Source organism: Chiloscyllium punctatum, chromosome 23 (assembly GCF_047496795.1).
Source record: "Chiloscyllium punctatum isolate Juve2018m chromosome 23, sChiPun1.3, whole genome shotgun sequence".
NCBI lineage: Eukaryota > Metazoa > Chordata > Chondrichthyes > Orectolobiformes > Hemiscylliidae > Chiloscyllium > Chiloscyllium punctatum.
In genome coordinates, this window is record NC_092761.1 from 85,841,848 (window position 1) to 85,863,164 (window position 21,317).

Consider the following 21,317-nt stretch of genomic DNA (forward strand, 5'->3'; position numbering starts at 1 on the left):
AACCGACTCATCCACCAGTCAATGCAATCAGCGCTGATTTAGATCTAACCATCATCTACTCACCTTGATTCAATCTTTTCAATTGAGCAAAACCTATTCATTTTGAGTTTTACGGTTATTACCGAGCTTGTGTAGGCTGTTTTGTGTGGAAGAAATTTCTTCACTTCAACTACAGGAAAGATATATAAGGGATCTAAGGGGCAACTTTTTTCGCATAGAGGGTGGTGTGTGCATGGAATGAGCTGCAAAAGGAAGTGGTGGAGGCTGGTACAATTACAACATTTAAAAGGCATCTGGATGCGTTTATGAATAGGAAAGGTTTAGAGGGATATGGGAATGGGACAGGATTAGGTAAATATATCTGGTCAGCATGGACGAGTTGAACCGAAGGATCTGCTTCCACATTGTACATCTCTATGACTCCAAGGCTCTATGACTACCATTTGTGTGAAAAAGTGTTTATTAATTTCTCTGATAAATTGGACTGGTTCTGATTTTGAGATTATTATATCTTCACATAGATCCCTCAAAGAGATCTAAAAGATAGTGACCTTTTGAGTGAAACTACAGTCTCTTTGATCTTCTAAGAATCGATAATTTTAGGATGGTCAAGGAACAATGGCTGATGGGCTGACACAATCGTCATTTTATTTCCTCCAGTGAAAACCAGCAGAAAAATTATTTTTGCCTTATCTTTAATTACAAGTCCGGTTTTAGTTGTATTCAATCCATGAGAAGAATTTTATCCAAAACATAATATTCCGAGAAAGAGTAACCTTTCTTCAATAAAATGGTTCACATTTTCTACTTGTGTAAATAATGTTAGTAAATGTTGAGAGAGTTAGGAGTTGATTTGCTTAACAAAGCTTAAATCTGACTCTTCCTGAGAGCTTGAACATTACTGATGTAATAAACACTGAGCCACCGCCCAGGAGAGTATAATCAATACTGGACTGAAAAGAGTGGGAGGGCTGATTCTATGTAGGATATTAAAGCATGTTTTTTGCTGATGGGAGCCACTCCTTAGCTGAGTCAACATCACCAATAATCTGAGTCAACTCTGGAGTCATAACGTTGCAAGAAACTGAAAACCAATTTAAGATGACAATTTTTAGTTAATTCACTCATGAGATGTGGTGATCACAGACTGAATGAACAATTCTCCAAACTTCCCTCATCAGCAGCCTCCAAACCTGCCAATTCTACCAGCCACAAGGACAAGGGCAGCAGACACGTGGGAAAGTTGCCAGCTACATTATACCCTCTAAGAGACATACCATCTGAAATGGGAACTATATCGCTGTTCCTTCATTGTCACTGGGTCAGAATCCCAGGACTTCCCTCCCTAACACCATTATATTGCACTGTATAGACTCCAGCGATTCCAAGAAAGCAGCTCACCACCACTTTCAACAAATGCTGGTCCTTCCAGCAATACACACATCCCATCAGCAAATTTTTAAAACTGACATGCAAAAAGCATGACTGACAACCTTCATTTTCATCTCGTGCAATATTGTCTGTTCTTGATTAGGTAGATGAGTGCTAACTAGTTTGAGACATGGAGAACTCACTCACTCTCCTCAGTTGGAGTCCTCAATTGGAATCATTGAAAGAAGCAGCAGTTCCGATTTAGATTTCATTGTCATGTGTACTCAAGTATAGGAGTACAGCCAAAAGTGCATAGTGTCACCACGCATGGTGCCATCTTAGGTATCAAGGTTCCTAGGTACAAAAGAAGCTTAGGTACAAAGCAGTAAGAGAAACAAAATTTAAACAGTTAAGCATTACTTCGTAGAATAGAAGAACAATAAAGAAATAGATAATAGTTCACTTTAAAGCCTTTTGTAGTTTAAACTAGGAAAATGAAGTTTCTTTAACACTCATTCAGCATCTTTGAAACTGCTGTTAAAGAACAATGCTAGAGATATGGGGCAGATTAACAAAACCTTCATAACTTTTCACAAACCAGTACGTTACCAAATATAATTCATTTGCCGATTATGGCACTGCACATGAGGAGTGAGACAGAGATACTCCAGGGCACCGAATTGTTCTGGCAACTAAAAGTCTCTTTCTTTTTAATGTTTTTTTTTGTACTACATTAGTGAAGCATTTGGAGAGACCAATTGAGAATAAAAACTCCATACCTACTGGAGGTAACAAACCCACAACTCTATGCAATGGAACCGACACATATGACAGCAGTACACCCTCAAGCGCAGGTTGGTGTCTTCTGTAAAAACTGAAAGGACTGTGGATGTTGTAAATGAACGACAAAAAGTAGAAACTGCTGGAACAGCTCAGCAGGTCTGGCAGCATCTGTGGAGAGAAATCAGAGTTAAAGTTTCAGGTCGAGTGACCCTTCCTCAGAACTTGAGGAACTGTGTGGAGGGGTCAATTCACCTGAAATGTTAACTCTGATTTCTCTCCCCAGATGCCGCCAGATCTGCCGAGCTTTTCCAGCAACTTCTATTCTTGCCTGATGTCTTCTATAGTTCTGTTGGAAAAAACTTGGCATTAAATGAAGGTTAACTCTTCCAGAGAATTATTCTGTTCATCCCTCTTAATTATTGATGCCTCAGCCAACAACTCTCTTTTTGCATTTGATTGGTTAGAAATAGCCGATATGTAGAGTCCAGGAGTTGTTCAGCTGTTGGAGCTAAGCTGCTCTGAGCGTGCTCATGGAGTTTGTCAGCTTTTTGATGATACTCTATTTCTGGGGTTACTGTATTCCTAGAGCTGGTCTGCTCCAGTTGTCCTGATTTGTTTTGCTTCCGGAGTTGACCTGGAATAAATTTGCTCCTGATATTTGTCTCTCCCTGGTGATACTCTGCTCCTGGTTTGAGTCTGCTCCTTCAGTTAGTTTGTTCCAGGAGTAAGAATGCAGAAAGTTCTACCACAGAGTGAATTGAGGGTCCTACTGCATGAATTAGAAAAGCTGGCATTCAAGTTCAGTATTAAAAGGGAAGGTGATAAAACATTGCCTTTATTTCTCAAGGACGTGCAATTCTGGTCTCCTTCCAGAAGGTTGTTGTGAAACTTGAAAGGGTTCAGAAAAGATTTACAAGGATGTTGCCAGGGTTGGAGGATCTGAGCTATAGGGAGAGGCTGAACAGGCTGGGGCTGTTATCCCTGGAATGTCGGAGGCTGAGGGGTGACCTTATAGAGATTTACAAAATTATGAGGGGCATTAATAGGGTAAATAGGCAAAGACTTTTCCCTGGGGTGGGGGAGTCCAGAACTAGAGGGCATAGGTTTAGGATGAGAGGGGAAAGATATAAAAGAGTCTTACGGGGCAACATTTTCACACAGAGGGTGGTACGTGTATGGAATGAGCTGCCAGAGGAAGTGGTGGAGGCTGGTACAATTGCAACATTTAAGAGGCATTTGGATGGGTATATGAATAGGAAGGGTTTGGAGGGATACGGGCCGGGTGCTGGCAGGTGGGACTAGATTGGGTTGGGATGTCTGGTCAGCATGGACAGGTTGGACCGAAGGATCTGTTTCCATGCTGTACATCTCTATGACTCTATGACTAAGTTTTGCGAATTCTATGCAAGATGCTCATGAGGCCATAACTGGAATATTTTGTCAGTTCCAATCCCCTTATCTAAGGAAAGATATCCTGGCATTGGAGGTAATCCAGAAAAAGCTCACTAGGTTGATCCTGTGTTTGGAAGGTTTTCTTATGAGGTGGGTTTGAGTAGGTTGGCTCAGTACTCAGTAGAGTTCAGAAGAATGACAAGAGACCTTATTGAAACATATGAGATTCTGATGGGGTTTGTTAGGATAAATGCAGAATGGTAGGACCAGAGGGAATAATCTCAGAGTCGCCTATTTAAGACAGAAATGAGGAGGAATGTTTGTTAGAGTGTAATAAATCTGTGAAATTCTATACTGCAGAGGGCTGTAGAAGTTTAATGTATTCCATGCTGAAATGGACAGATTTTTAATCAGTAAGGAGAGTCAGAGGTGGGTGATAAAACAAATTACTGATATTCAGAATGATCAGATCTGGCATGACTTTGTGGAATGGTGGAGTGGACTCGATGGGCTGAATAGCCTACTTCTCCTATTATGCCTTATGGTCTCGCTCCTGTTCCTGAATTCACGCTACTCCTTATGTTAGACTGCTCCTGGATTTCTGGAATTACACTGTTCCCAGAGACAGGGAAAAGGCAGGAGAAAACAGATATTAAGTCATAATGCTGATTCAGAGAGCCAGCGCAGGTACGATGGACCAAGTGACCTCCTTCTGTACTCCTGCTGTGAGTCAGCTCCTCGTGCTCACTTAGTTCAGAGAAGCTATTCTCAATGGTCCACCTGAAGATAGTGAGAAAATAAAGTAAGTTGAATCAAAAAGAATCCAACTCAACTGCATCACAGAATGAACTCTGCTCTGACTACCAATGGTTTGTGTTCAGTCTCTTTCAGAATTAATACTGAGAACTCTCTCCTGGAAATACATCACCAGTCCTGGCAGGCCTGGCTTCCTGTGTGTGATGAGAGATGGAACTCCTCGCTGGGTAAACTGATGTGCAGATACATGGGACGTATTAAGTACGCTGTGATTATTCACTTGATACATTACTGTATAATCAGAATATCTGAAATTCTGCTCAGTGTATTTCCTTGCCAGCCCTGTTGGGGGATACATCTGAACTTGATCAGGTCAACCTCATTGACCATCCACAAGTTCCCTGAAAGTCTCAAGACCTGCCAACATTGAGGGTGTCACTGGTCCTCATCCAGGCTCCTACCACAGTGCACCCCATAAGGGGTAAGCAGACACTGAATAAGATGAGCTTCAGTGAGGACCCAACTTATCTAATTCTTTGCTTCTAGTTACCCTCACAAACTCCTATTAAAATTACTGACTGTTAGGAATGAGATAACAAGCTGTCTGTATTTACAGGGAAATGTTCAGGCTGTGCACAGAGTTGAAGACAGAATAATAAATCACTTGTAGTAAGCTGTGCACAGAGCACATTCAATAGTGTCATACAAAGAGGATGAATTAGCATCCTTAAGAGTACTCACAGCAGGAGTACAGAAGGAGGTCACTTGGTCCATCGTACCTGCGCTGGCTCTCTGAATCAGCATTATGACTTAATATCTGTTTTCTCCTGCCTTTTCCCTGTCTCTGGGAACAGTGTAATTCCAGAAATCCAGGAGCAGTCTAACATAAGGAGTAGCGTGAATTCAGGAACAGGAGCGAGACCATAAGGCATAATAGGAGAAGTAGGCTATTCAGCCCATCGAGTCCACTCCACCATTCCACAAAGTCATGCCAGATCTGATCATTCTGAATATCAGTAATTTGTTTTATCACCCACCTCTGACTCTCCTTACTGATTAAAAATCTGTCCATTTCAGGAATGTTAAGTACAGGATACTGGAAAGCACACAATACCTTATTTATAAGAGTATGTTCAATCACAGGTCCACATTATCAGCAGGACCACTTACTTTCACTGCCATAACAGCACCTGACTTCACCCCTGCCTCAATTCATCTGCTGTAAAAAACCTTCATTCATGCTTTGGTCACTCCGAGGCTAAATATGCAACAGCTGGGCTGCCTGGTCTCCCTTATTTACTGTTGAGAACTTAAGGTTATTCAAACTTTGCTGGAAATCTCCTTCATCATACCATGTCTCTTCCACCCTGATCCTCTCTGATGTATAACTTCCTCTGTTGAAGCAATGCCTTGATTTTGAAGTTGACATCTTTGTTTTCAAATTCTTTCAGGGCGTTTCCCCTCTCTATCTGTTTAATTACCTCATAACTCTCTGCACTCCTCATCTTAAATACCTGCACTCCTCAATTTCTGGCATCTTAAGCATCCTTGGTCTTAATCACTTCTCTGTTTATAATCGTGCCTTCAGCTGCCTGGGTCCTAATTTCCTCCACAAACCTCTCTCTGATCTCTACATTTCTTTCCTCATTTCGGATGTTTATCTAAAACCTGCCTCTTGACCTAAGCTTTCTGGCCAGCAGACTCACTTTTTGAGGCTCAGTATCTGGTTTTAATTTAAGGTAATTTTTCTCAAACCGTCCAGGAATGTTATGAGACACCTCTGGAGCAGATGGGACTCCCATGTGAACCTCCTCACTCAGAGACAGGGGTTCTACCACTGCATCACGGAGCCCTCTTAGTTCTGATTTTCTTTCTCTTTTTTTTGTTTTATGTCTTTTTTTTCCCCGTTTTTATATCCAGTAGTGCTATCACACACAACCAAATGGCTTTCTCTGTGCCAAATCACTTGTGGTCTTATTCACCATGTGTAAATTCACCTTGTTTCCAATTGTTCAATTTAATGCAGAACCCACTAAGGGGAATACAGTAACACCAAAAGTAAGGGAGAGGAAAGGGGTGGGGGGGTGTGGGGTGGTAATTCATAACGGAGTTTTTAGGGGAGATAAGGCACCCTACCCATTGCGATGCCCACCTCCCTCTAAAAGCATTAAGAGTATCGGGGAGCCAGCATGCTCCCTCTTCCCTAGTTTTGATTTATAATTAAATCATAGAGTCATACAGCACAGAAACAGACCCTTTGATCCAACCAGTCCATGCTGACCATAATCCCAAACTACACTAGAGTCATCTGCTTTTGCTTGGCCCATTTTCCTCAAAACATTTCCAAATGGTTTTAAATGTTATAACTGTACCTGCACCCATTGCTTCCTCTGGGAATTCATTCTGCATACAAACCACAAAAATTGCCTCTCATTGTCTTTCTTAAATCATTTTCCTCTCACCTTAAAATTACACCGTCTCGTCTTGAAATCCCACCATTCTAGGGAAAAGACACCTGCCATTCACATTATCTATATCCCTCATTATTTTATAATCCCTCATTATTTTATAAGGTCACCCCACTGCAAATGTGATTAGCCACAGACATCTCTATGAGATAGGAATTGCTTAAATATAGTTTAAAAGATACCACTCCACTAGTATGGGGCACGATGAGGAGATAGCCATTTCTGAACTGTAAAGGGCAGTACGTTTACTGTTAATATCTGTCAGGATCACATGCTGAGCTGACAGTTTCTCACTTCAGAATGCTTCACAAAGTACCTTATTATGTTAAGGGATTTTTACCAATATAAGCTGCTGTTGTAAGTCGGTGTGTAATGTGCAGCCCTTTGGATGTGTTTTGCAGGATAACATGTCGCTTGATACACATTGTACAGCAACAAGACTTCAAGGAGAGCACAAAGGTTTTTTTTTAAAATGATAAGAAAAACTGACAGAGTGAGAAAGAACTGCATCACTTCAGATTCTCAGTTTAGCAAAGCGGGCTTTGAGGTTTCTTTAACAGCTCATTGGGAAGGTACCACAGCTGCTGTCCATCACACTCCCAATCTCAGAGCAGAATCTTCCCACCTTAAACAGGGTGAGATCTTCAATTGTAGTCCCAACAGAGTCCCGAGGATTCGAAGCATAATCTGCCTCCACACAAGATGTTACAGTCGAAACACAACAAGAGATCTGCCCGTACTGCTCACAAACAAAGCTTTTCACTGTACTTAAGTACATGTGACAATAAATCAAATCAATCAATCACGAGTGTGATGTAGAAAGGCTTGCTTGGGAACGTTGATTGCAAACTGACTTAAAAAATAGAACATAACAGCACAATACAGGCCCTTCAGCCCTCGATGTTGCACCGCCCTGTGGAACCAATCTGAAACCCATCTAACCTACACTATTACATTCTCATCCAAAGTTAAAAATCACACAATGCCAGGTTAAAGTCCAACAGGTTTAATTGGAAGCACTAGCTTTCGGAGCACTGCTCCTTCATCAGGTGCTTTTGGAGGACACAGTTGTAAGACACAGAATTTATAGCAAAAGGTTACAATGTGATATAACTGAAATTATACATTGAAAAATGCCTTGATTATTTGTTGAGTCTGTCATCTGTTAGAGTGACCATGATAGTTTCACTTCTTTCATGTGTAAATCACAAAACTTTTTTTTAAAAGTTACATCCTCAGGTTAACTGTAACAATTGGTGTCAGCCAGATAAGATGTTAAGATGTTGAAGGTGTTAGCCCCCTTTGTTTCCTGTCTGTGCCACCTTGTTTTCCAAACCATTCTCATCCATACACCTCTCCAAGATTTTGAAGCTCCTTGGATGCTGCCTGAACTGCTGTGCTCTTCCAGCACCACTAATCCACCATTTAAATGCGCATAAAGTTAACGAGTCTATAACTGTTGCAGGCAGTGTATTTTACATCCCTACTACTCTCTGAGTAAAGCAGTCACTAGCATTCTTCCATTGATAATGAAAAAGTCCAGGAAATGGAGAGTTAACTTTATAATGAGCCCTTTAGTAGCTGGCTGAAAACATCAATCTGTGAGAAACACATTCCTTGACAAGTGTGACATTTGAACTGGCGATCAGGTATTTGTGTTAATAGCCCCTGTTATCACCCTGCTGAGGCCTGGGATATATTGTATGTTAATGGGAACTGAATAAATTCATTGGGTGTGACATCATTCCAAACATTTGTGCATTATTCTGCAGGTACCTGAACTCCAGTGAAACTCCAGTGAGTGAGATTGGACCCAACTACACACAAGGATTTGTTGAAGTCTCTGATGGATACAACAGAGATTTAGAGAAGATGTGGAGCTATAGGTTTGTACCGTTCCCTCAGATCTCAGAAATGTTACATTTACACTAGATCAGAGAGGTAAGGGTCTACAGTTGTGAAGTAGAAAGAACAAGCTCTTTAGAGGATTCTTTTGAGGGAAGATTTCATAGTGGTTACAGGCCAGAGCAGTTCCTATTGGCAAAGGTGCTGTTGGTATTATCATTAGACTATTAATCCAGAGAGAAAATGAGCTCTGCAGATGCTGGAGAGTCAGAGTTGAAAAGTGTGCCGCAGGCCAGGCAGCATCTGAGGAGCAGAGAGTTGATGTTTTGGGGTATAAGCCCTTCATCAGAAATCAATCCAGAGACCCAGGTAAGTCATAAAGACCTGGATTCAAATCCTGACATGGAAGAATGTGGAATTTTAATTCATTTTTTTTAACAATCTGGAATCAAGAGTCTAACAATAATCATGAAACTATTGTCAATGATCAGGAAAATCTCATCTGGTTCACTAAAGTCCTTTAAAGAAGGAACCTGCTTTCTTTACCTGGTCTGGCCTATGTGTGACTCCAGTCCCTCCACAATGTGGCTGACTCTTAACCACACACTCTGCAATTAATGCTTGCCTCACCAGTGACACTGACATCCCTTGAAGTTCTGCTGACCAGTATTCATTCCTTACCCCTTCACAAAGACGGACAATTTGATCATTATCATGCTGTTGTGTGTGGGAGCTTGCTGTGTGCACTTTGGCTGTGTATGTCCTACATTAAAGCAGTGACTATGTTTCAAAAACTGCCCCGTTGTTGTAAAGTGCCTTGGAACATCCTGAGGCAAAAGAAGGCATTGCAATATTTTCCCTTTATTTCCAAAAAACATCCTTGTTAGCATCAACCTAAATCAGCTTAAGAGAGAGAGATATAAAATACAACCATTGTTCAATTAGTTGTTCATTCCTTTTGGTGACAGGTGTTTGCAATCCTCACAGCATCTTCCTGATTATTAATTCTTCTTGTTTCTTTCTCCAGGGCTAGCTGTGCATCTGGAAAAGTAATAAAACTGAAATGCTCTGGTAAGTGCAAGTGTTCAAAATGGAATCTTTAATGGGCATTGCTTTGATTCATTGTTCTCAAACCGGGGAATGTACATGACCTCAATCAACACTGGAAACTACTAAGGTTTCACCTTTTACATTCTCCTCAAAGTCACATGGCACACTGACCTGGACCTGTACTAACTGTTTCTTCATCATCCCAGGATCAATATCCTGGAATTCCTGACCATCACTGCTGCCCCAAGTATCACAAAGACTCCAGGGGTTCAGTCATACAATCATACAGCACAGAAACAGAACCTTCAGTCCAACCAGTCCATGCCAAACATAGCTGAAAATGTGTTGCTGGAAAAGTGCAGCAGGTCAGGCAGCATCCAAGGAACAGGAGAATCGACGTTTCGGGCACAAGCCCTCCTTCAGGAACATAACCTCAAATGAAACTGGTCCCACCATCTGCTTCTCCTCAAAGAAAATAATAATTGCTTGATGAAGCAATTCTGCCACAAACAGGAACATTGAATTCATTCCCAGCAGAGTATGTAGCAGCAACAATGGCCAGATTAAGATTTTGTTAGTTTTTTTGGGAGAGGTTGCTTATAAAGAGATCCATCTGTGCTTTGAGACAAGGAGGAGCCAGAAAGGAACTGTGTCATTGCAAAATACATTTGACAAACAATATGATGACTCATTAATTTTTGACATTGTCCTTTCATCAGCCAGTCGAGAAAGTTTACACAAAGTTGGCATCATGATGTTTGGAACCTGAAAAGTGTGAGTGTTTCAGGGTGGAAAACCAACCACTTGACATGGAATATTTTTATTCAGGTTTGCATAGGTTTTACAGCAGAGAAACAGTCCATTCCACACAGACTGATCTGTGCTTTGTATGAACCTTCTCCCACTTTACATCATCCCACCATATCAGTGAATGAATGAATTTGTTTTATTGTCACATGTACTCAAATGAGTACAGTGAAAATTTTATGTCACACTTACAGTGCCATCTTTGGTACAAAGGTACTTAGATACAGCTTCTTCAATGCAGCACTTTGTCTGTCTGGATATTCTGGTAGGTTTCAGAGCCCAATCTGAGATGTCTCCCCAGATCTTACCACTTGGTGGTTTACTGTGTCTGCACATAATCCACAGGGACTACCGTGCACTGTTGTTCCTTGAGTATTTTTAAATGCAGTGTTTCTGAGCACCACTAGGTGGCTTACATATGCAGAGTTAGAATGACATTTGATGCAAAGCCAGTAAAACTGAGAACTGTTTTCCCCATTCAAAGGTTTGGGGTGATTCAGGAGAGTGTTTGTTTTTGTTGATTCAGATGCAACTGTATGGCAAATGGTCTTAGAGTTAGTGACATAGTTTTGATTAGTTCTTCCTCAGAAGGGTGAATCTACACCACCATTACTCTGGGAACCATTACTGTCTGTACCCTGCATTACACAGTGAAGCTAAACTTGGTTTGGAGCAGTGTAGCAGCTGCTGGGGTGACTGCAACCAATCTTCACTGCTTCAGTGAGCTTTGTTTGAAAAGCTGTTCTGTTCCTTTCCTGTTAATGGCAGGAAGTCACAGGTGCATATACACAGATGGGTTACAGTAATCATTTTTGATGTCAGCACCTTTTTTTTAAAATTTGTTCACGGGTGTGGGTCTCAATGGCTGGACCAAGATTAATTGTCCATCCCTAATTGTTGTTGAACTGAGTGGCTTGCTAGATCATTTCAGAAGGCAGTCAAGAGTCAATCACATTACTGGGGGTCAGGAGTCACATGTATCTAGACCAGGTAAGGGTTTCCTTCCCTAAAGGACATTAATGAACCAGATAGGTTTTTTTTAGTGACAATTTGGTCACCATTAGAACGGCATTTATATCCAGACATTTAAAAAAATAATGAATGCCTATGATCTTTCCTGGTCCATCCACATTGACACAACAGTCAAAAAAGCACAACAATGCTCCTACTTCCTCAGGAGGCTAAGGAAATTCAGCATGTCCACAGGACTGTTACCAATTTTATTGATGCACCATAGAAAACATCCTATCTGGGTACATCACAGCTTGGTATGGCAACTGCTCTAAGACCATAAGAGACTCCAGGGAGTTGTGAACACAGCCCAGTCCATCACGCAAACCCTCCTTCCAGCCATTGACTCCATCTATACTTCCCACTGCCTTGGAAAAGCAACCAACATCATCAAAGACCCATCCTACTCTGGTTATATTCTCTTCTACCCTCCTCTTCTTCAGGCAGAAGATATAAAAGTGTGAATACATGAACAGGTTCAACAACAGCTTCTTCCACGCCTTTACCAGACTTTTGAACGGACTTCTCAAATGTTAATGCTGATCTCTCTGCACCTTCTCTGAGGCTGTGACACTGTATTCTGCACTCTGTTTTGCTACCTTGATGCATTTTGTATGGTACAATCTGCCTGTATATCATGCAAAACAATACTTTTCACTGTATCTCGGTACGTAAGACCACAATAACTCAATCAATCAATTCACATTTCAAACACTTGCCATGATGGGATTCAAACCAATGCCCACAAATCATCAGTTCTCTAAGTCAATGATATCACCAGTATGATGCTTTTCCTGTATTAGGAATATACACTCCGTAGGATATCAGGGATGGGAATCCAAGACTAATGACCAGAGAGATATTGAAGTAATCTTAAAAAGCTACCAATATTCTAACTGAGTTACAATAACTCAGTACAGACCAAAGATTTCACCTGGGATCTTCCTTAGCTCTTATAGTCTACACCATGTAGAAAGTCTGTTAGTTCATTAAAACTCTGGAGCAAATTAGGGCTGTTTGCAAGTCAGGTATTATAAGCAGATACCACAGAATCCCTACAGTGTGGAAAAAGGCCATTTGGCCCATCAAGTCCATACCAACCCTCCAAAGAGTAACCTACTCAGACCCATTCCCATATTACTTTACATTTACCCCTGACACATACACCTAACCTACATATCCCTGAACACCATGGGCAATTTAGCATGGCCATTTCACCTGACCTGCACATCTTTGGACCATGGAGCACCCGGAGGAAACCCATGCAGACACTGGGAGGCTGGAATCGAACCTGGGTCCCTGGCGCTGAGAGGCAGCAGTGCTAACCACTGAGCCACCATGTCACCCCATGGTGTTTTCTCATAGTATCATCCCACATTAGCCTCATTAGCTGTCTACCCCACTCCAAAGTGCTCCTCTCGACCAAAACTAACTGGATTCTACCACTTACCATAGCTGGATGAAATCACCATGGTGCAAACCCTAAATAAATTGGTGTCTCTGGTGGCACCAGTTGAGAAGTTTATACCTGGTCAAGCATTGGCAGTCCAGAGTTGCCGATTTCTGTTGACAAAGGACGCAAACCAATGCTTCTCACAGCACCAAGGTTGATGTTTACTAGCACATAACTACCCCATTTGCCATTTAATTGCCAGGCTACACATCTCACCAGTACATGTGTACATAACATCATGCAGCCCTCTCCCCAGTGACCACTTTAGCCCAGCATCTGATCATTCTTCACTGGGGGGCTATCACATTTAGGGAAACCTTCAAGCAACGCAAAGGAAACCCTCCCACACACACGGGGAGAACGTGCAAACTCCACACAGACAGTCACCTGAGGCTGGAATTGAACCGGGGTCCCTGGTGCTATGAGGCAGCAGTGCTAACCACTGAGCCTTCATGCCACCCATTTTTTGCTCCCTTCACCCAGCCCCTTCTCCACCGCTTCAACTGAGCACCCGCCCACACCATTTGCCTCTGGGCTGTTAGAAACACCCTCCTTTGCACACGCACAATCTCTAACTGCAACAACCTGTCGCAGTCAAAACAGTCGGCTCTCATCCCAAGTACAAACAGTCTGCTATTGAGCCAATTGGCATTCAGGAACTCTAACTGTGATATATTTGCTTCGGCAATAGCGCTCCTAACTTCTGATTTCTGTATTCAAGTCCCACTTCAGGACTTGGGCACAAAGGTCAAAGCTGACAGCCCCAGCTGAGTGTGTGCTGCCTATTCAGAGATGCTGTCTTTTGAATGAGGAGTTAAGCTGTGGCTTTGTCTCTCTATTGAGGGGATGGAAAAAAAATCCATTGTGGTATTTTGAAGAAGAGTGTGGGTGTCCCAACCAATATTTATCCTTCAATGAGTATCACAAGAATAGGTTATCAGGTCATGGTTGTGTTGTGGGATCTTGCTGTGTGTGAATTGACAGCTGCATTTCCAACAATATAGCAGGGACTATGTTTCATAAGTACTTCATTGATTCTAAAGTGTTTTGAGGTGTCAAGCAATTGTGAACAGCTCTATCTAAATCCGACTTCTATCATCTTTCATTTGCTCTGTCTCTCAACATGAAGCCTGTGGAGAGAAGCATGACTTTTCCATGATCATCGGGGGACAGGAAGCTGAAAAGGGGAACTGGCCCTGGCAGGTCACACTGTACAATAACTACCAACACATGTGTGGAGGCTCCATCATTGACGGATACTGGATCATAACTGCAGCACACTGTTTACACAGGTACATCATCCATCAGCACAGAAGATAAAAGTTAAGCAATATTGTACGGATCATTTATGTCTCAGTCCATATTCTGGTGGAGGGAGTTGATGGTTAAGGGTTTCGCCTTGCTATTCCCGGGCATAATGGAAATGCCTGTATAATATTGATAAACTTCAACATCCCCCACCCACTCCCCTGTGGATCACAACACGCGATTGCATAACTATAATGATTGCCTTCACACACATCATTTATTTTGTATAATTATTGACAATACAGCTTGTTTTCACCCAGATGTGTTGTTCTCTCTGCTGCAGTTCTTATAGGGTTATTATGAATGAACTCTGTAGATTGTTTAATGTCTTGCACTGATCAAATAGACTCTGCTGAGTAAATAGACGGTTTGCTCTGAACAGACCTCACTCTGAGGACACTCTAAGCCCTTCCTCACCTCCAGTTCAATGCCTGAGTAGACGTTACGAGCAGATATGTGTTTCAATGGACAAAATATATCTTTTTCAAGTTTAAATGCAAGAGATTTGAGTATTGAGAAATGGAACCACTCTGTCATTTCATAGGAATATCAATGCATTTTTTTTTCATCTAAGATACAATCCAAAAGATGAGAAATCCTTCATTTCTCTTCCTCAGTGGTGTACCCTCATGCCAATACCATAGGATCAATCTGTATTTTGGATGTAGGTTTGCTCGCTGAGCTTTCAAATATTTTCTTTTTTATTGCATATTTATTCTGAGCCAGAATGACTCCTTTGATGTAAAATCTGTATGTTCTTTTTCAACCCTTTATGAGTATATTCTGTTTGGGAAGATGTGTCTTCTCTCGCCATTTAAGTATCCATACCCAATTAAATAATTTAGCAGCAAGCTTTTGTGAGTTTAAAAATAAATAGTTATTTACTCTCACACAATTAGCAACCTTGCACATCTTAATTCTCAAACATGCTCACAAAGGTCAGATATAAATTCCAGTTAATTCAGCTTCTGGCTTCTTCCGTAGATTTGATTCTTTAAAGTTGAGGCAAAGACCTTATAAAGTGCAGGTTTCCTGCAGTTGGGGATGGTCCTCAATGACTGTGCTGGCTCTCATCCACAGACTGTTCTGAATTAATCTGTTAGACACACGGAGAAAATATGATTGCCTCACCATGTGGCTTTTCACAACTTCTTGGTCTTTTCCAAATGAGGTGTGCTGTTTATGCTCTTCCAAACCCTGTGTTGCAGGGTTGATATTTCTGAAATGCACCCTCTTCTCCGCAGATGGAGGAGGCCATCATGATATAGTGGGAGACACTGACCAATACTGACTGCAGTAAACCATGACACATACTGTAATTTCTCCACAGTATAAAACTCCCCTCAATTTTAAAGAACGAAATCCAAGACAAAAAAGAAAGAGACTGTATTAACTATACTCCTCATCTGATTTTTTTGAGTGTTTTGGAGAATTAGCATATTGTTAATCCATCTGTCACAAATTGAATTTTGATCTTTTGTCCAGTATGAAACTGAGCAACATATCCTTAAACAAAGAGATGTGTGAATTGCCCAGATAGTGATAAGTTAACATTACCTGTGTGATGTTGTCTGATTAGGGTATTTGCCAAAAACTTGATACTTGCCTGTGGCTCAAATAGGACAAAGTGAGGACTGCAGATGCTGGAGATCAGAGCTGAAAATGTGTTGCTGGAAAAGCGCAGCAGGTCAGGCAGCATCCTGCTCCTTGGATGCTGCCTGACCTGCTGCACTTTTCCAACAACACATTTTCAGCTCTGTGGCTCAAATACCAAAGGTCCCATGATTTGTAGCAGCCATTTTAATAGCTTGTCTGTATCCAACCTTTGATGGTATTATCTAAAAGTTATGGCTTTCCTCTCCTGGGTATGACACTACAGATGTTACAGTTCACACCCTGTAAAGTCCAATGTCTCGAAACTCGAACCCATTTCAAATAGATCCTAGCAGAGATTTCTTCTTACCATGCTGGGCTGCTGGTAGATGCAGATTGCACTGTCAAAGCCCTGAGTTAATAACTGAAAATTAAAAACTGAAATTGATAGGTTATCAATAGGTAGGGTCACGGAGTCAAAGTGGAGAAGTGGAGTTAAGAAGCAGATCAGCCTTGATTGGTGGCACATGTTTAAAGGGCAGAATGGCCTCCGTGCTTGGCTACATTCCCTTCATCTGACTGCTGGAGAATTCCAGCACCGATTGGTGCTAGACTCTGGAATCCCCTCCCTAAATCTCTCTGCCTCTCCACTTGCCATTTTTTTCCAGATGTTCTGTAAAATCTGTCTCACTGGCCCCGAGTGCAAACATCACCTTCTCTGGCTTACTGTCAAATAGTGGCTGCTGATTGTTCCAGTGCAGCACATTGAGCTGTTTTATCACCTGCTGCAGAAGTTGTTGTAAACTGATAAAATTCAAGCAGGTTCAATGCAGGAAGGTTGTTTCTGATCACTGGGAAATCACTGAAATAGGCCATTCAGGACTAAAGTGAGAAGGAATCTTTTCACTCAGAAAGTGTTGAGCCTGAGGAATTTTCTGCCACTGCAAGTTGTTGAGGCCAAAACATTGAATGTTTTCAAGAAGGAGATAGATATTGAGTCACAGAGTCATACAGCATGGAAACAAACCCTTTAATCTAATCAGTCCATGCTGAACATAATCCCAAACTCAACCAGTCCCACCTGCCTGCTCTTGGCCCATATCCCTCCAAGCCTTTCCTGCTCATGTACTTATTTAAATGTTCTTTAAATGTTCTAATTGTACTCAACCACATCCACCACTTCCTCATAAAGTTCTTTCCACACACAAACCACGCTCTGTAAAACATTTGCCCCTCAGGTCTCTTTTAAATCTCTCTCCTCTCACTTAAAAATATGCCCCCTGGTCTTGAAATCCCCCACTCTAGGGAAAAGACATTTACCACAGGGCTACAAAGATCAAAGGTTATGGGGAGAAGTCGGGAACAGCGGACTGATTTGGGTGATCATATTGAATGACGAAGCAGGCTGGAAGGGCCGAATGGCCTACTCCTGCTCCTATTTTCTGTGTTTCCATGTTCCTTTGAGAGGTGCAGGGCAGCTCACCCATCCCTTTCTGTTTCAGGTCACCCCATCCCTACAGCTGGTTGGTGTATGCTGGCGTTCTGGATAGACAGACCATCTTGTTCAGCAGTGTCACCAGCTACTCAGTTGAGAAAATCATCTACCATGATGACTATGATGATGATACGCATGACTCCGACATTGCCCTCATGAAGCTAAAAAAGCCAGTGGAATTTTCAGGTATGAATGTTTGTTTAATTTGGACATGCAGATGGTTCCTTCCTCTGCTAGAATCTGTACAATGTATTCCCAGAAAATGTCGGCAGAGGCAAATTGGTTTCCCTTTGCCTTTGACCCAGTTCTCTGGCCTCTACCTTCCCCAGAAGCTTTGGTGGGTTGTGGGATCTTTCATCACAACCAGCTTTCCTGCACTCCTCCTTCATAGCTGAGCCAAGGCACCAGTTACATTGTACTCAACTGTGGTGAGATCAGTTGCTCAACCATGGTAGGCATCACATAGGAGTCTGGTCCCATTGTCTCTAGTCAGAGATTTTCCAGCAGTGACTGGCTTGCAATAAACTTGGTGGACAGATGGAATTTAATACGCTCCAACGAGGCACGTTTGAGGGGGGCATTTAGTCAGGGGATCATTGCACCATCTTGCTGCTCTGCCCTGATTAAGTCTAGCAAAGGGGTGTTCATTCATAGATGGCCTTCCTGTCCTGCAGCAGTCTGAGGCCATGAGTATCATCCTTTAATTTACCCAGCGACAAAGCAGGAAGCTTGTTATGACGGAAGCCCAAAAATGCAAACTCTGTGAACGTTGTTTCCAGCTTCTGTTTTTTGTTTGGTGGGTGGGTTTCACCTCAGGTGCTCAGTATGAATGGGTAGGTTTGTGTCAATCTATAACAAGCAGTGGTGAGTCTCTGATGAGGCAGATTTGAAGATCACAGTCAGCACTTTGTGCAGCACAGACTCTACAGACTTTGCAGTACTACAAAAAGCAGTAAGGACCTGGTGTGTGCGATAGTTGGCTTGGGAGGGTAGGGGGGAGACGAGTCAAGTTTGAACTGGGTTGAGATGTCCCCCGGTGCAATTCCCACTCAAGAGAAACACACATGAAACAGGGAAAAAAAAACTGCACGACAACCAAATTTGATAAAAATGCAAACACAGCAGCTATATTGCTGAATGTCCCCACAGAATAGCAAGGTTTTAAATTTCTCTCACACAGCAGATGTGTTCATAAAAGGCAGGAGCATCAGAATGTTTACGATCAAACTCCCTCACGTGAGTTACAGACTCGAATTTAAATACTTTAAGCAGAAGAAATGGTGACTTATTGACAAGCCCCTCTTGCTTTGGTTTGAGTACAGGAGTAGTGACCCCTTGTTTCAATTGCTTAGCAGCTTTGTCAGTCTGCAGCTGCAGTACTGTGTGCAGTGATGGTCTCCTTATCTCAAGAAAAACGATATTGTCATAGAGAGAGTGCCATGAAGGGTAAACCAGACTGGTTCCCAGGATAGTAGGACTGTCTGACAAAGAGAGATTGAATAAACTGGGTCTGTATTCTCCAGAGTTGCAAAGAATAAGAAATGATCTCGTTGAAATTTAGAGATAAAAAGGGTAGATGCGGGTAAGAAGTTTCCCTCTTATTGGGGAATTTCAAACTGGGGTGGGGGGGCACAATTTAAAAATAAGACGGTTGGCACTTCATTCTGAAAAGAGAAGAATGTTTTGTTGTTCAGAGGGTTGTGAATCTTTGGAATCCTCTACCCCATAGGCCTGAGGAAAGTCAGTCAATATAATACAATACAGCACGGGAACAAACCATTTGGCCCACCAAGCTTACACCTATTCCCAGTCCTTACTTAAACCCCGCTCTCTATTGCCCTTATGCAGTTTCTATCTCTCTGTTCGCCTCCCATTCATGTGTCTATCAAATTACTCCTTGAATGTTGCTAATGTCCCTGCTTCCACATCTTCACTGGCAGTATGTTCAGATTCAGAAAACTTTTCCCTACACTTCTCCCATAAACGTTCCCCCTCTCTTCTTGGTCTGGTGCCCTCTTGTAGTTGACCTTTCCACTCTAGGGTAAAGCTTCTGTCTAACCATCCCTATCTGTGACTCTCATAATTTTGTAGACCTCTACCATGTCACCCCTCAGCCTCCATCTTTCCAATGAAAACAATCCAAGATTATCCAACCTCTCCTCATAACTAAAACTCTCCAGACCAGGCAATACCCTGGTAAACCTTCCCTGCACCCTCTCCAAAGCACACAATATTCCAAATGTGGCCCTATGAACAGGAGGCAAACAGAGAGATAGAAACTGCACAAGAGCAATAGAGAGCGGTTTTAAATAAGACCTGGCAATAGGTGTAGGCTTGGTGGGCCAAAGGGCTTGTCCTGTGCTGTATTGTGTTGTACAGCTGTAACATAATTTGCCAACTTTTATATTTGATGACCCGGCAGAAGAAGGCAAGCTATGCTGTGTGCCATCTTGACCATTTTATCCACATGTTTCAGGGATCTATGGACCCTTATGCAAGTCCAATGTCTTTGAGTATGCTTAAATTAGAGAGTGAAAGATTTCTGATTAGCAATGAAGTACACAGTTATCGGAATAGGGTGGGTAACAGGCATTGAAGTGTTTGATCAACCATGATTATACTGAATGGCTGGGTGGGCTTGATGGGCTGAATGGCCTATCATGCTCTTCTAGATTAGAGTGGTGCGAAAAGTACAGCAGTTCAGGCAGCATTAGAGGAGCAGGAAAACCGACGTTTCGGGCAAAAGCCCTTCATCAGGAATAGAGGCAGAGTGCCTGCAGGGTGGAGAGATAAATGAGAGGAGGGTGGGGGTGGGGAGAAAGTAGCATAGAGTACAATGGGTGAGTGGGGGAGGGGATGGAGGTGATAGGTCAGGGAGGAGGGTGGAGTGAATAGATGGAAAGGAAGATAGGCCGGTAGGACAAGTCATGGGGACAGTGCTGAGCTGGAAGTTTGGAACTGGGGTGAGGTGGGAGAAGGGGAAATGAGGAAACTGGTAAAGTCCACATTGATGCCCTGGGGTTGAAGTGTTCCAAGGTGGAAGATGAGGAGATCTTCCTCCAGGCATCTGGTGGTGAGGGAGCAGTGGTGAAGGAGGCCCAGGACCTCCATGTCCTCAGCTGAGTGGGAGGGGGAGTTGAAATGTTGGGCCACAGGGCAGTGTGGTTGATTGGTGCGGATATCCCAGAGATGGTCCCTAAAGCGCTCTGCTAGGAGGCGTCCAGTCTCCCGAATGTAGAGGAGACTGCACTGGGAGCAACGGATACAATAAATTATATTGGTGGATGTGCAGGTAAAACTTTGATGGATGTGGAAGGCTCCTTTGGGGCCTTGGATGGAGGTGAGGGAGAAGGTGTGGGCGCAGGTTTTGTAATTCCTGCGGTGGCAGGGGAAGGTGCCAGGACGGGAGGGTAGGTTGTTGGGGGGCGTGGATCTGACCAGGTAGTCACGGAGGGAATGGTCTTTGTGGAAGGCGGAAAGGGGTGGGGAGGGAAATATATCCCTGGTGGTGGGGTCCGTTTGGAGATGGCAGAAATGTCGTTGGATGATTTGGTTTATGTAAAGGTTGGTAGGGTGGAAGGTGAGCACCAGGGGGGTTCTGTCCATGTTACAGTTGAAGGGTGTGGTCTGAGGGCGGAGGTGCAGGATGTGGATGAGATGTGATGGAGGGCATTTTTAACCACGTGGAAAGGGAAATTGCGGTTTCTAAAGAAGGAGGCCATCTGGTGTGTTCTGTGATGGAACTGGTCCTCCTGGGAGCAGATACGGCCGAGGCGGAGGAATTGGGAATACGGGATGGCATTTTTGCAGGTGGTAGGGTGGGAAGAGGTGTAATCCAGGTAGTTGTGGGACTCTGTGGGTTTGTAAAAAATGTCAGTGTCAAGTCGGTCGTCACTAATGGAGATAGAGAGGTCCAGGAAGGGGAGGGAGGTGTCAGAGACAGTCCAGGTAAATTTAAGGTCAGGGTGGAATGTGTTGGTGAAGT

At 42.8% G+C, this 21,317-nt stretch overlaps 1 protein-coding gene across 4 annotated transcripts in view; it reads left to right on the plus strand.

Annotated features, from left to right (window-relative positions):
• Nucleotides 1-21,317, plus strand: part of tmprss5 (transmembrane serine protease 5) — a 48,364-nt gene that overhangs the window by 20,536 nt on the left and 6,511 nt on the right. For 3 of the 4 annotated variants that reach the window (XM_072593363.1, XM_072593362.1, XM_072593364.1), the window contains exons 4-9: nucleotides 2,109-2,225; nucleotides 4,428-4,563; nucleotides 8,543-8,656; nucleotides 9,643-9,686; nucleotides 14,066-14,228; nucleotides 17,340-17,518. In XM_072593363.1, the coding sequence (XP_072449464.1) occupies nucleotides 2,109-2,225; nucleotides 4,428-4,563; nucleotides 8,543-8,656; nucleotides 9,643-9,686; nucleotides 14,066-14,228; nucleotides 17,340-17,518 (753 nt within the window). The remainder of the gene's footprint in view (nucleotides 1-2,108; nucleotides 2,226-4,427; nucleotides 4,564-8,542; nucleotides 8,657-9,642; nucleotides 9,687-14,065; nucleotides 14,229-17,339; nucleotides 17,519-21,317) is intronic. The other variant, XM_072593365.1, reaches the window with a different exon arrangement.